Genomic DNA, 14,093 nt, shown 5'->3' with positions numbered 1-14,093 from the left:
AATCTGGCTTTTTCCATCAAATTGTGATTAGAATACCATGAATGTTTTGATTGTACTGATGTGAAAAGAAGAAGGAACGAGAACAGGGTTCAGTGTGTTTGGTGATTGCTGTGATTGTCAGTGGGAACACAACCCCCTTCTTGTCCCCTCCTGCGAGCTCGTCAGGAGGCCAGGTGTGCCCTGGGGATGACCTTGAGTCTGCTCCCGTTTACATTGGAAGAGTCATGTGCACACGCCTGCTCGTCAGTCAGTGTTAGCGGCCGTGGCGCTGCTGGCGTTCTCTGACGGCCCGGTGCTGCTGCTGGTCCTGAGGCCGTGCTTGCTGCTGGCCCTCTGCTGAGGGCTCGCTCGGTGCCAGCACAGTCATAAGCCCTTGCTTATGTCACAGTCCTTCCTTGTAATTACCCGGGAGGTTGGTATGGTTTCTGTCTCCATCTACAAAGGACAAAACAGGCTTCGAGAGGGTCAGAGGTGCCCAGGGTCATGCCGTGAGTGGCAGAGAGGTGATTCAAATCTTTGGCTCCAAAGCCATGTTCTGAACCTGGCACTAAGTGAGGCCCACTTGCCCTTGTTATTTGGGTTTGCAGAATTGTAAAGTAGGAGTTGAGGTCCTGGGAACAGTTGGCCGAGCACTTCCCAGTCCTACCTCCGTCAGCCTCCTCTGTAGTCTGAGGTCATCGGTGAGGCAGTGGCTGCCCCCATTTCAGAGATGAGGACACTGAGGGCCAAGTAAGCAGGTGCTTGCCCAGAGCCACACAGCTAGTTTGGGGCTGGAAATGGAGCCAGGGTCTTCTGAAAACACCCCAGCTTTCTACCCTGTTTCAGCTTGATCTCTGGCCACCTGGGCTGCCGTCAGCCCAGCACTTGATTGTAAGGTTAACTCTGTTTCCCCGTCTTTTAACCACGACTTGTACTACCCAGCTCTCACTTGTTATACATGATAGGGGATTACATAGCAGCGCATCTTTTAAAAATTCTTGGACATAAACACACCATTTAAATACATACTTATTTGGTCACTGTGGTGCTTTGTGATGAGATAATCCTTTTTGGTTAAAGATTTCCTTACATGAAAATCTTTACTTTTTTGATATGCTGGTAAAGGTATTTGTTTGGTAGCTCAAGTGGAAGTTGAAGACTGTGAGATTTTCACTGCCCGTACTGAGTCAGTGTTTTCTAGAGCCATCGTCGCTAACCGCTGTTGTTCTGGGTTACTTTGAGGTTGCAGCTGCTCCCTGGTGGTTACCTGTCAAAGGCGCCAACTGGAGGCACCCAGAAGGGCCCGACTCGACTGTCCTGCACAGGTGAGGCTGGGTCTCCCCCCGGGACGTGTTTCATGCCTAATCGATTCCTGTGCTGGTGCGAAGGGACTTAATGCCATCTGCATCTGTAACGGGGCAAGAATGACAAACTCTGATAGGTAGGACAATAAAATGGCAGGAAATAATAACGTACGTTAAGCCCCAACCACTGCCAAGCTCACAGAGACTCTTAATAAGTGGCCTCTTTCCTCCCTCTGTCCTGTCGTGTAGATTTTGTTTTCCCCTTTGCAGACCAGTTACAAATCTCATGACGTGTTTAATCTCTGCAACCTGTCTGCTCCTCTCCTGAGTGGGTCGGTTTGAGGAAGAAGACCGTCTACAGATGAGTAGTTGTGTGGTGCCAGGGGCCCACGGCAGGCACTCAGGCCTTGGCAGTGGGGCCCTGCTCCCTGCCTCTGGTGCTGACTGACATACTTCGAAGCTTCCATCTGACTGAAAGACCGCCAAGCGGCAAGTCGGCCAGCATGTCTCTCGGGTGGCAAGGAAATAATTATCTCAAGCAAAAATAGCGTCACCCGTTAAGCCCTGGAGGTGGAGAAAGGGTTGGCCCAGGACTCAGCGTCTCAACAGCCCAAGAAGCCTGCTCTCCTAACCTACTTTTTCAGACGGGAGTTTGAGCTTCTATTTTTCCCAACTTTCTTGGGTGTTGTGCTCATTGTCAGGGACCTGGGAGCACGTGGAGCTCAGCTGTGGGGCCACAGCCCCTTGAGAAATGGCACAGAGCTGGCGGAGCCTGAGTCAGCAGCCTCTGGTGGGAAGAGCTGCAAGGTGAGAAGTCAGACTCAGGATTCCTGGGTTCCTTGGGTGGACGAGGCCGCTCAGCTCCCAGTGAATGCTTTCCTCCCCGAATTTAATAGAAGAAAAAGCTAAGGGGAGAAGGCAAGCCCAGAGGGGTGTGTGCTTTACTGACTGCGTCTGTCTTCTGAGAAAAGTGCTTCTCTCATCAGTGCTGAAGCAGTGACTGGCACATAACAGGCACTCAGGAAACACTGTTAGAAGAATCGGTAAAGCCACGGAATGATTACTGCAGGGAATTCAGAGCTGTTTGAGGGGTGCAGTAGGAATGTGTGTCCACTTGGAAAAGAGTGAAGGGGAATGAAAGTGACGTGGTGCTGGGTAAATGTGTGTATCTCCTATTCTCAAACTTTCCCCTTGACCTTCCCTAGCCTTCTGTACCCTTAGAAAAAATAAACACTTGCTTGGAATCTGCTAGAGTGAGGCAGGTTAGCTGGCTAATCTGTAGTAGAAAGACACAAAGTTTAAAGCCAAGTGTCACAGATTGGGTTCTCTGACACAGAGGCTGAGATGGAGCTTGGGGTGCTGAGTACTTACGGGGGGCTCACACCCGTGGGAGGGGCAGGGGGGAAGCAGGGCGGGGCAGGGGCTGAAGCCAAGACTCCAGTGCAGGCCCAAGGATCCCAGCCAGCCCATCCTGCAGGACTGCGCTGTGGGGCTGAAGTGGCTGGGCCTTATGCCCCTGCTGTGGTTAGTCGCTGGTGGCTCTGAGCTGGCTCTCTGCAGCTGTGGAAAACCCCGAAGGAGCCGACGGCTGGAAGCTGTCAGCACTCCTAGTGGCTGGGGCAGCACCCGTTCCTTAAAGGGGATTCGGGTTGTGCATCTCCACAGCCACCTACCAAGTGACCAGGTGAGATTCTGGGGGGGTCTAGGCCTCGCACAAAGTGAAGAAATGTTTTGAGTGTACTTCAAAGAGGAAGTATCGCCCACTCGGGAGTCTGGGATGTCAGAACCCTGCGGTGGAGGGGACAGATGTGGCACGGCTGGGGCTCGTGTTGGCGACCAGGACCCCACAGTGTCACGAGTGACCCGAGGGTGACTGAGGGTGCTGAGAGGAAGCCGGGTCCCGTTCCCTGCTTCAGCGGCTCTCTCGCTCTCCACAGGCCAGACCATCCGGTTCTGCACGTTTCCTGGCACGATGCCGTGGCCTACTGCGCATGGGCCGGAAAGCGCTTGCCCACGGAGGCCGAGTGGGAGTACAGCTGTCGAGGAGGCCTGCAGAACAGGTACCACTCTGAGGGGCTCGCCCCACCCAGCCATGTGCTGCCTTTCCCTAAACCTGGGACTGCTTTGCTTAGGCAGTTGGTCTAAACCACAACCACAGCTGTTGGGTCCTGGGCTTTCCTCATGTCCGTGAAGTGACTCGGGAGACTCCCATGGGCGGCCCACAACCCCTCCCAGCCCCACAAAGCTCCCTGGGGCCCCAAAGGCCCCCAGCAGTCCAGGCCCCTGGGGTTCCATGGTCCTCCTTACATCCTGCTGGCCGGCTGCCTGCCTTAGCGTTTTCTCATTTTAGACATCTCCTGTGGCAGCGTTGTTTGTCCGCTTCCAGAGCCACGAGACAGAGGCTCATGTTTGGGTCACATCTTCTAGGCAAGGCTCCTTAAAATAGCGAAGCTTTATAAAAGTGTGGTGTGACGGTGCCTGATCACGCTACCATATAAGTCCAGAATGATGCCGGCTACCCAGCCTTCTCTGAGCCCTTCTTTCAGTTACGTGATTTATTTCAGGCCTCCTGAGGGCTCCAGAGAGACGGAGGTTGTTGTGAACTTGACATGAGCTAGTTACGCAGAAGTGAAAAAAATACTGCTTAAAAGCTTTATTTATTTATGTAACATATTTAAAGTAACAGCAAAACATCTCACTCAGAAGGAGTGAGCAGGGGTCCCCGTTTCATGGCACTCCCGCCCTTGCCCTCAGTCCAGACGCCAGTGCCGCTGTGACAGTCTGACACCTGTGTCTCTCCTGACAGACTCTTCCCCTGGGGCAACAAGCTGCAGCCGAGAGGCCAGCACTATGCCAACCTGTGGCAGGGCGAGTTTCCTGTGACCAACACTGGCGAGGACGGCTTCCGCGGCACGGCGCCTGTGAGTAGCGAGGCTGGCAAGGAGGGCAGCGGCGACGGGCACGCAGAAATGAGCGGGGGTGCGTGCGAGGCCTTGCTGGCCCTCTGACCACCCGGCTGCCCCCTTCCTGGGTTCTCCATGACCACACGGAGCAGACACTAAGAAGCGAGCAAGCGGTCTCTCTTCATAATGTATTTTCTTTTCTGATTGCGTCATGCTTGTTGTGTTAGGTTGATGCAAAAGTAATTGCGGTTTAAAAGGTTGAAAATAATTGCAAAAACTGCAGTTACGTTTGCACCAACCTAATAGAAACTTTGGAAAAACAAAAGGGGATAGAGGAGAAAATGAAAAGGCCCTGGAATGCCGGGAGCCAGAGACAACCCCTGTCAGCCCCTGGGGCGTTTCCGGAGCTGATGCTAAGATGGCTGGTAGACAGGGGGTGCTTGCGTGTGCGGCGGGGGCTGAGCCGGTTCATGATACTTGCTTCGCGTGGGCTCAGCTCTGTCAGGTAGGCACCGTTATCCCCGTTTTCCAGGTGAGCAGCTGGAAAGCAGCACAGCGGGGACTCGAACCAGGTGGTTGGTCCGAAAGCCGGTGCCCTTCCCTGCCTTACACGTATGTGCCGGTGCGTGTGTTTCTGGGGTGTGTGTACGTACATGTGTTTTACACAGTGCTTTTGTTATGCTAAACACAATACTTAGCATCCTACTCTTTTTCCCTGCTCACCATCAGGAACATTTTATCTGAAAACAGTTCTTCACAAATACGTTGCCTTTTAGCAGCTGGATAACCTGTCATTTGAATGAACCCTGATTTAGGTTATATCTGATTTTTTGCTAAATAGCACAGTGAACTTCTTGTACATAAATATTAAATGTCTCTCTGATGATATTTTTAAGCTAGACTACAGGCAGTGAAATTAATGAGTCAAAGAGTAGAAAGTTTTCTTGGTGAGCATTTTAGATATATGGCCAAAGTGTTTTCCAGAATCCGTGGGGCATGTTTCCCTCCACGCATGTACAAAGCTTTCTTTCTCACGGCTCTCTTGATGGCAAAATCACACAATAATGAAACAATGTTAAAAACATTGCATTTTCTCTAAACACAGCGAGGAAAGCAGTCTTGTGGTGGGGAATTCGCACCTTCCTGAGTTTGTTGTTTCCGAGAAGAATTTTCTTTCAACAATCTTTCAAACAGCTGTCGTTTCTTAAATATTTGTAATTTTGTTTCACACAAAAATAATTCTTCCAAAATTTATTCATAAGTGTAACACAGATATGTTACATATCAGAACATAATCAAATGATTGCAAAATTTCCACTGAAATATTAAATAATAAATCTATTATCTTGTATATATTGCTATATACAAGACATTTTGGAAAAGATGAAGCGTGAGGAGACTCTTGACCTACCAGAAATTTAAAAACATTTCGAGCTATAGCAGTTAAAACATTACAGGTTTATTTTTAGTAAAAAAAAAAAAAAATTGCATGAGAATGCGTAGGTAGCCCTGGAATAGGTATGACAGCACCTGCGTGTGTACGTAAGGTCCCTTATTTGAGTGAGTTTTACGGTGAAGGAACCAACACAAGTCAATGGCTAATGACTGCATTGCTCAGTGGAGGCGAAATACTATTCAGACCTGGTAGTTGGTTCCTCCGAAGTTTCCTTCAGGATCGCTGGTGCTCACAGACACTTCGATTATTCAGTAAAACAAGTGATTAGAGGTCTTGGGGACTAAATGATCTCAACTTTTCTCAAACTCTGCGTGGGTAAGATGCCCAGTCTGTGGCTCCTGGGTACTTTCCGTCAGCAAAACTGGTGTGGCAGGATGAGCAGAATTTTGGTTAAGATGCCCCATGAGGCTCGTGAGACCCCAGGAAAGACGTTGGCTGATGCCGACAGCAGGACAGCAGCCATCGGAGCATTACACACTGCTAAGGAGTGTGCCGCACGTCCTCTGCAATGCCCTAACCCTGAACGTGGACGGGCCTGGAGTGTTGGGGCCAAACCCAGCTTTCTTCGGCAGGGGCCACATGGGGGAGTCTGGCACAAGAAGGGCCTCCACAGCCTGGATCCCCTTCCTGGACCCGTAGGCTCTGAGACGCAGCGCCCCTGCAAAGCCTTGAAGCCTAAGGCCTGAGCCTCGGAACACCCCATTATATAAGCGCCTGTCAGTGCTAGTGAAAGGTCAATTCTAGAGGAGGCTGTATTGGCTGTTATGAGTGTTTTACAGTACTTACTGTTACAGAATTTCATATCGCTGTGTAAGGACGTGAGCATCCAACGAAAATTGCCATTAATTCTCAGGGGAGTGCAGTTTTCAGAAAACACAGTGTTCCATATGAAATTAGGACACTCTGCCGATGCTTCGAGTTGGTACAGTGAATTTGGAGTTCAGCAGATGTCCACTTGGGGTATTTTCAGCAGAACTTACCTGAAGAAATTGCCGTGGACTTTCCTAAGACAAAGTTAGAACAATTACCAGAAGGCCTCAAAGAACCGGTTTGAGAAACAGGACCTGAGGACAGAGGAGCAAGCCAGCTACAGGGAGGTGGCTTCCACCTGTGTCTGGAACAAGACTTAAGATCTGTATCTCAGATGGGGACTGTTTGCACGGCAAGTGAGCTGCCCTGTTGTGGCACATGCTCTGGTCTCTGAGAGCGGGAATTTAGCCGTGATGATGGGGTAGGTGACAGTGAAATCACCCACGTTTCATGTATTTTATTTCCCATGTGATTTCAAACTGAGTCAACTATTCTGACCACTAAAGAACTGGATTTATATTTTGCTAGGCTACTGGTATGCGGTTATTACTGTGTTTTAATTTTAATACGTTTCAGCTCATTCACCTGAAAATAAGTGTGTTTGAAGTATTTCTCATGTACGCTTGTTCTCTGCTGAGATTCCTGGAAGGAAGCTTTGGTTAATGTGATTAACTTAACAACAAGCAGTTAAAATTTGTATTCCTTGTAGTGGCAGGTCCACATATGATAATTTTGGGGGTGGTCACCTGCTGATTTTACATCACCTGAACTTCAAATTATTTAAAGGGAAAAGAGCTTGCAAACCTCTGAGTGGATACTATTATTTCTTCATCTTATGGTTTAATAGGGCCAGATAGATTAAATTCCTGCCCCCCCCCACGTTCTATGAGTCTGAAAAGTGAGTCCCCCGGGATGTCCATCTCTTCATTGCTCCTGCCTCTGGCTCCTTCGCTCCTTCCCTTCTCTCCCTGAAATACATTAATTTCTTTTCCTTCCTGTGCCTTCCAGCTGTTATTTCACCTGCGCTCTCTGATCATCTCCAGATTCTTGAAACAGTTTGTGCCTGTGGCCTCTCCTCCTTTACTGTCCCTCTGACCTTTGAACTCTGACCCCAACTCCCAGGGCTACCCACACACATCTACCTTTGTTGGGGAGGAAGCACCTTCACCCAGAAATCTCTCCCTCTTGGGAATTTCTGGGGCGTTTGCTTCCATTCTCTTCCCACTCTTCTCTTTTCCTACTCATCCCGCTCTGCCCTGTAGAATTGGACTTTTTTATTTTTGGTGCATTCTTCTTTTCTTCCTCATTAAGCAGTTTGACGTCTTATGTGATTGAACTCCTTCCTGCCTGGAGCCCACGTGCATGGAATTACCCGATGAACCACCGACCAGGTAGTGTTGGTCCGTAATGAATGCTGAGTACAGAGGCAGAGTAGTGAAAACTTCAGCTTCCCGCCTCCTCAGCTTCCTCAGCTTACGTTCTCCATACTAATCAATCGCCCAGGACTCAGATGTTTCCGTATCCATGTCTACACCTGAAACCTGAAGCCAAGTAGAAATGAATTTCAGTTTGTTCATTCCTTTAGTTCTCCATCAGTACAGAAAAAAAACAAAAAACAATATGAATTTACAAAAATATTTTTTAGATAAGCCTCAAAGATAACTTGATTTTTTTTTCATTTGAAAAAATGAAATTTTTCTTTCAGTTTGAGGATTTCCATTAAAAATGTTGGAAAAAAAATTTAAGTCACTAAAATACAAAACTGTTGTGCATTGACTATTGTTCAGTTACAGTTTTTTCTCTTGTCCGCCCTCCCACCCCTTACAAAAATTTTTCACTTTGGTTCTGTGTCTGTGACAATATTATGTGGCAGACTGTCTGACGTGCCTTTGAAATGTGATATAATTGCTGGCTGAAGAACTGTACAGTTTGCCTCATGTTTCCAGATTCCAGAGATTGCAAACCCTTTATTACAAATACATATGATAATAAATTCACATTTTCTGTATAAAAATAAGTGCCCTCAGTGTTTTGATACTAGTGGCTGAGGCTTAAAGGTAAGATAGTGTGAGTTGGAAGGGGCTGGTGGAGAACACAGAATTGCCCTGGGGTCTTCAGAGCTAAAAGACATTGTATGGCCAGCTGAGCTCTGATGACAACGCTTATACTTGGTCTAATATAATGCTTCTGTCATGCTTTGCAGATCTAAATATCATCTATCCCCCAGTCAGATACAGATTTGATTTATGATCAATATTCGTGCCTCTCTTAGGAATAATTTTGCTGGCTTCCTTACGATGTAATATGTATAAACTTGCCTCAGGTTTCTCAACTCCCCTTGAGAGCTCAAAGCTAAACAGTGTCTCTTTCTTTATTTTCTATATTTTTATTTTTACATTGGCCAAATTGTATTTTGACTGTCGGGGTGAAAATTAATATTCAGACTTGAAGTCATAGCTCTTAGTGCATTTCTGCACCACAGAGATTTTCTAAACAAGATGAGTAGTTTGATAGCATTTTTCCTTTCTGTGTTTTTAGGTTGACGCCTTTCCCCCCAACGGTTATGGCTTATACAACATAGTAGGGAACGCGTGGGAGTGGACTTCAGACTGGTGGTCCGTGCACCATTCCGCTGAAGAAACGCTGAACCCAGTGAGTATGGTCCTGAGTACGTGAGTACGGATCCCTCCCCGAGTAGTCGGTGGCAAGAACTTCCTGTGTTTCTGAGGGGTATTTACATACTCTTGGAATTCATCTGGTTTTTTTTTTTCGTTATTACATTTATTGGGGTGACATTGGTTAGTAAAATTATATAGGTTTTAAGTGTACATTTCTATAATACATCGTCTATATTTCATTGTGTGTTCGCCACCTTGGAATTAATCTCACAATTTCCCCCGAGGGATATTAAGCACATGTCTCTTATTTCAACCTGAAAGCATTGTGTAAAAGTGTCTGTGTGCATTTTATGTGCTGCTCGATGCTGATGAGGATGATTATTTCAGGGAATCAGCGATAGCTTTAGAAATTCTATTCAGTCCCCTAAATTGATCAGAGTGAGATATATAAATAACTATGCAAACTTTGTTAATGTCTTATTGATGACTAGTGAGATCTGCTAGATGGTATTTATCATGTAATGAGTTGCCTGAATTTTGACCGGTTGAAATTTTGATTGACGAACATTCTTTGGAGAAAACGAGAAAGGGTACTGCTTCCTGAGTGGTTGGGTCAGGAAGTTGAGTCATTCAGTAATTATTTCCCGAACTCTGCAATGTATTGGGTCCATGCATCACGTGGCTTAGAAATTCAGGACAGCCACATTCATCTCAGTTTTATTTTTTCCGATATGGGAACAATGTTGAATGCAACTAGCATACTACTCTGCTCCTGAAACCACGCTCTCCCAGCATAATAAACAAAAATGGAGACACTACATGGTGTGTGTGTGCAAAGTACTTTGTTGAAAAAGAACATCTGAATATTTTTTGTTGTGTGAACAGATTGGGGCAAAAACACCACGCAAACATCTTATCTCTAGCAAACTAGATAGTCAATGTGTGTTCATACCCAACCCAGCTTGACTGGGAACTCAATATGCTCAATTTGACACCGTAAACTTTTGAAAAGAAAATGGATTCTTCCATCTCTTCTTAGTGGAGGGTTAAACAGCTCAGAGCAATTGAAGAAATTGTCAGACTCTGTGCCTCAGGCCCTTTTTCAGAAGTTGGGGTACATTTGTTTGATGTGCTTGGGTTTCTTTCCACAGCAGAACCCATGGGCTGCTCATGAATAATCTAGATACACAGGTCTGCCTTCCTGGGTGCAGATGAAAAAGCTGAGTTCTTCAGAAACTGTGCTTTCTCCCTTGTTTTCCTTGTACTTTCTGGCAGGGCCGGTGGGAGTAGTGGTCAGAGAAAGCCCGTGTCTCCAAAGTGAGAACAAGATAATGAACGTCTCCCTGGGTTTGTGGCGGAGAAATGCCATTTCTACTGGCAACGTGTGACTTGGCCTTTGCTGTCAGAATCAGAAATAGAATTTTCCCCTCAGATGAAAGCATCTGCCAGTTTGGAAGGGGCTGCACCAGGCTTCAGAGTCCTGGCAAGTTGGGAATGTAGCTCTCCGACCATCTGTTGTTGAGCTGAGCACTTATTAGCTTTCCGTTTTATAATTGCTTGCGTTTCTCCTAAGGATTTACAGGAAAATTCGCATTGTTTTCACCAGTCCCAGGCTCTCTCTTAGATGTTGTCCTTGCTCTATAAATTGTGCTCATGTAAGCTGTCTCTTTGTCACGGTGGCCTCGTTGCTTCCTGACTTGACAGATAAAATTGAACGATTTTGAGAACTACACCCCAGCTCTCTAGAAAACTCGTGCCCCGTCATTCAAATCTTTGCAACTTTCCTTCATCGGCAGCCGACAAGCCACAATCATCTCTCTTCTGGGTGACAGTGACAGCGCCCTGTTGGGCCCCCACCGTCACTCCCTCTGCTCCATGGCAGCTAGAACCGTCCTCACAGAGAGCAAATCTAGCACCATTACTCCTCCGATTAGAATCCTGCAATTGGTTCTGGTAGGAAGAATGAAGTACAGACGCTTGAACATGAGTTTTGAAGGCTAAAATCATTTAGCCCTTGCTGATCTCTCTTTAGCCATACCTTTTGCTTCTTTTTTCAACATTTAATTATGACATGTTACAAAAATTCAGGAGAGTACACAAAATAGTATAACAGGCACCTATGTACCTACCATTTAGATTTAACATATATTAACAGTTTACTGTATTTACTGTATTTCTTTTAACGAAAGAAAAAGAACAAAAACTGTTCTCCTAGTCAATATTTGGTATTGTTGGTATTTTTAATTTAAGCTGTTCTGGTCAGTGTGTAGTACTGCCTCACTGTGGTTTTTTCAGTCACCGTATTTTAAAATCTGCATTTGATAACTCTAGGCTACCCTGTGATCTGCTTCTGTTGTCTGTTATTGTTCTTGGTTTTCAGTCACATCTTGTTTTCTCACATGCCTAGTTATTTCTGATGAGTCCCAGACATTGTATGTGAAAAGCTGTAAAGATTATTGAGATCTGGATCATCTGATCTTTCTCTAGAGAGGATTTACCTTTGCTTCTGGAAACTTCTGTTACAGGGGAAAACAGGCTCACCTCTCTGGTCTTCCCTTCTATCTGGGATTCGAGCCTTGCAGTTCCTTGCAGCTATGCTAGTTCTAATCGGGTCTGATTAAAACTCCTATTTCCTCTGAGGTTTTAATATCTTTGCTTCCTTCCCTGCTGGACTGTGCATCTCCAGTGGCTGGCAAAGAAGCAGGTGCATAGTAGTGGGTCCGACAGTAAAGCCAATTCCAGATATGCAGAACTGAGGGAGGTTTGACCACTGTTCCTACTCCAAGCGTTTCAAAAGCAAAGGCTTGTTAGAAGCAGGCAATGTCAGGGAAAGATTTGAACCAAAATGTCTGTGTGATTAGTAAACATTCTGCTATGGGAACAGACCTCTTCAGTGTCATGCATGTATGTCAGCTCCAAGACTAACTCCTGATGGCAAATCACTTTAAAGCTTCTTTGGAGAGCTTGGGGAAAGTCAGTGTTGTGTACGAAAGGCTGTTCAGGGACTCTCTCTTTCTGATTTCAGTGTCTTCCAGGAAGCAAAGGCCAATGACTAGTATTTATTTTATTGGGCAATCATTTGTGGCAGAAGCCAGTGTGCTGTGTCCACACAATCCTGAGAAAGGCTGAGGTATTTGGCTGTTTGAAGTGAGGGTCAGTTTGGTCTTAGCTGGTCGGAGGTTATGGGGATTGTGTGTGTACACGTGCGTACGTGTTTTCTAAAGCTGCTTAAGATGGCATCACCCCTTTCCATGCAGACACAGTCCAGGGTGTGGCCATTGCTGCTGCTAATTTTAAGTTAAAAGCAGTGACTTGTGTGTTTTTTCCTTCGCAGCGAGCTAACCTTGAGCCCCTGGTTAGTCTGTGGCATCTGTGGTGCCCTCAGTAAAGGAATGTGGCGAGCTCATGTAGCATCCTTCTTTTCCACACCTGCAGCCTCACTCTCACTGCCACGTGCCATGTTGCCCTGCTCGCTGATGACATGACAGGAGGGGCTGAGCTAACTTAACGGGACACGGTTTCATTTGGGCAGCTGTTTTTTCCTAAGAGAAAGAACTTCAGTCTTGGAATATGTCACAGTGACTTGGATGATAGCTGCCACTCAATATTAAAGGAATATAGAATATATATGTAGAATGTAGAATATATCTCAGATTTCCTTACCTACAAATTGGGAAGAATTACACCTATCGCATGAAATTATTGCGATTATGTTTAGGAAAATAATTTCATCTTCTCCCTAATGGAAGATGGGAACCTTCCTGGAGAAAGAGCTAATGAATTCGTTGCCACTTTTCTTTGTCGTTCTGGAGCAAGTTTGCTCATCCAACAAAGAAGAGCTGCTGAGAAATAGAAATGAGCTTGAATGTCGATGGCTCAGATATTTAGATCCTGTAAACACGTTTCTAAACACATTATCCAAACACATGCTTCTTGCTTGACTTCCATTTGCTATCTGGAACTTTGTAAAAATGCTGTTGGTTTCTACTTCTCAACACACTTACCTTCAGAGCCTCATGTTACAGCTACTGCCTTTCTGAGCGCCGAGAGCAGCACGCCCAAATGTGTCACGGCCCCTCTTAGTTTGGAGGGTCAGTGGCGGTGGGAACTCCTGCCTCCCCCGCCGGCAGGAAGCCCTGTCCGAGGCCGACAGCTGTGGGCTTCTAGGAAGAGCAGGCACTCTAACCCCTGGGGCAGCTGTGGAGACAGGTGATGTCACTGAGGGTTCCTGTGGTCCCCCCACCCCGCCCCCGAGCTTCCTCCCAGTGGTCCTCACTCTGCGGTCGGGGAGGACACAACACCTCTTCTCTCCTGCCTGTACGTGACAGCTTTTCAGATACCGAAGGTGATCACTGTGAGTGCGCCTTGTCTTGCTGTTTCTAGACCAGCGTCCCCATTCCTTCAGCTGTGCCTTGGATAGCTTGGTTTCCCATCCCGGGCAACCCAGGTTACATACCTCTGAATAACATGAGTGAAAAAAAGCCCCTCTTTCTAAGTGGGCACCCAGAATTCTACACAGCATCCTCGGTGTTCCCCGATAGACGCAAATGGTAGTGGGCTGTCCGGTTCATCATTCTCTCTCATCAGTTGTCAGAGTAGGTCCGCGGTTCAGAGTTGAGCCGCTGGAATCCAATCTAGGGGGGCTTGAATTTTGTTGCTGTAACTGTGGTTTTACCAGGTGACTGACCTTGAGCAAGTCACTTAACGACTCTGGGGCTCAGTTTGCCTCTTTCTTAAATGGGGGTGAAGGTTCCTCCTTCAGAGAGTTGTTACGAGGAACGGAGAGAATGTTTCCAGGCTCTTAGCACAACACTTGGCAAAGTATGCCTGCCTCCCATGGCAGCTCTGTGTCAGTCAGTCATCATCAGTACTCCACTGTTACTCCCGTGAGTCCTGTTACTGTCATCACGAGCTGTGGTGACAGCTTGTGACCTCGTCAGCTTGTGGCCAACGAAAGCTTCCCTTTTTTCCCCTCATATGTATTGATTTTAGGCTAAGTCCCACAAATATTATTGTTATACAC

The 14,093-nt window shown here is 46.7% G+C and overlaps 1 protein-coding gene across 3 annotated transcripts in view; it reads left to right on the top strand.

Moving 5' to 3' along the window:
* SUMF1 (sulfatase modifying factor 1) overlaps positions 1-14,093 on the top strand; it is a 103,878-nt gene that overhangs the window by 31,764 nt on the left and 58,021 nt on the right. For all 3 annotated transcript variants that reach the window (XM_033132304.1, XM_033132305.1, XM_033132303.1), the window contains exons 4-7: positions 1,222-1,304; positions 3,221-3,343; positions 4,090-4,204; positions 8,991-9,104. In XM_033132304.1, the coding sequence (XP_032988195.1) occupies positions 1,222-1,304; positions 3,221-3,343; positions 4,090-4,204; positions 8,991-9,104 (435 nt within the window). The remainder of the gene's footprint in view (positions 1-1,221; positions 1,305-3,220; positions 3,344-4,089; positions 4,205-8,990; positions 9,105-14,093) is intronic.

Source organism: Rhinolophus ferrumequinum, chromosome 17, assembly GCF_004115265.2.
Source record: "Rhinolophus ferrumequinum isolate MPI-CBG mRhiFer1 chromosome 17, mRhiFer1_v1.p, whole genome shotgun sequence".
NCBI classification, from domain to species: domain Eukaryota; kingdom Metazoa; phylum Chordata; class Mammalia; order Chiroptera; family Rhinolophidae; genus Rhinolophus; species Rhinolophus ferrumequinum.
The sequence above is the reverse complement of the archived record's forward strand: the minus strand, read 5'-3'. Positions and strand labels throughout refer to the sequence as shown.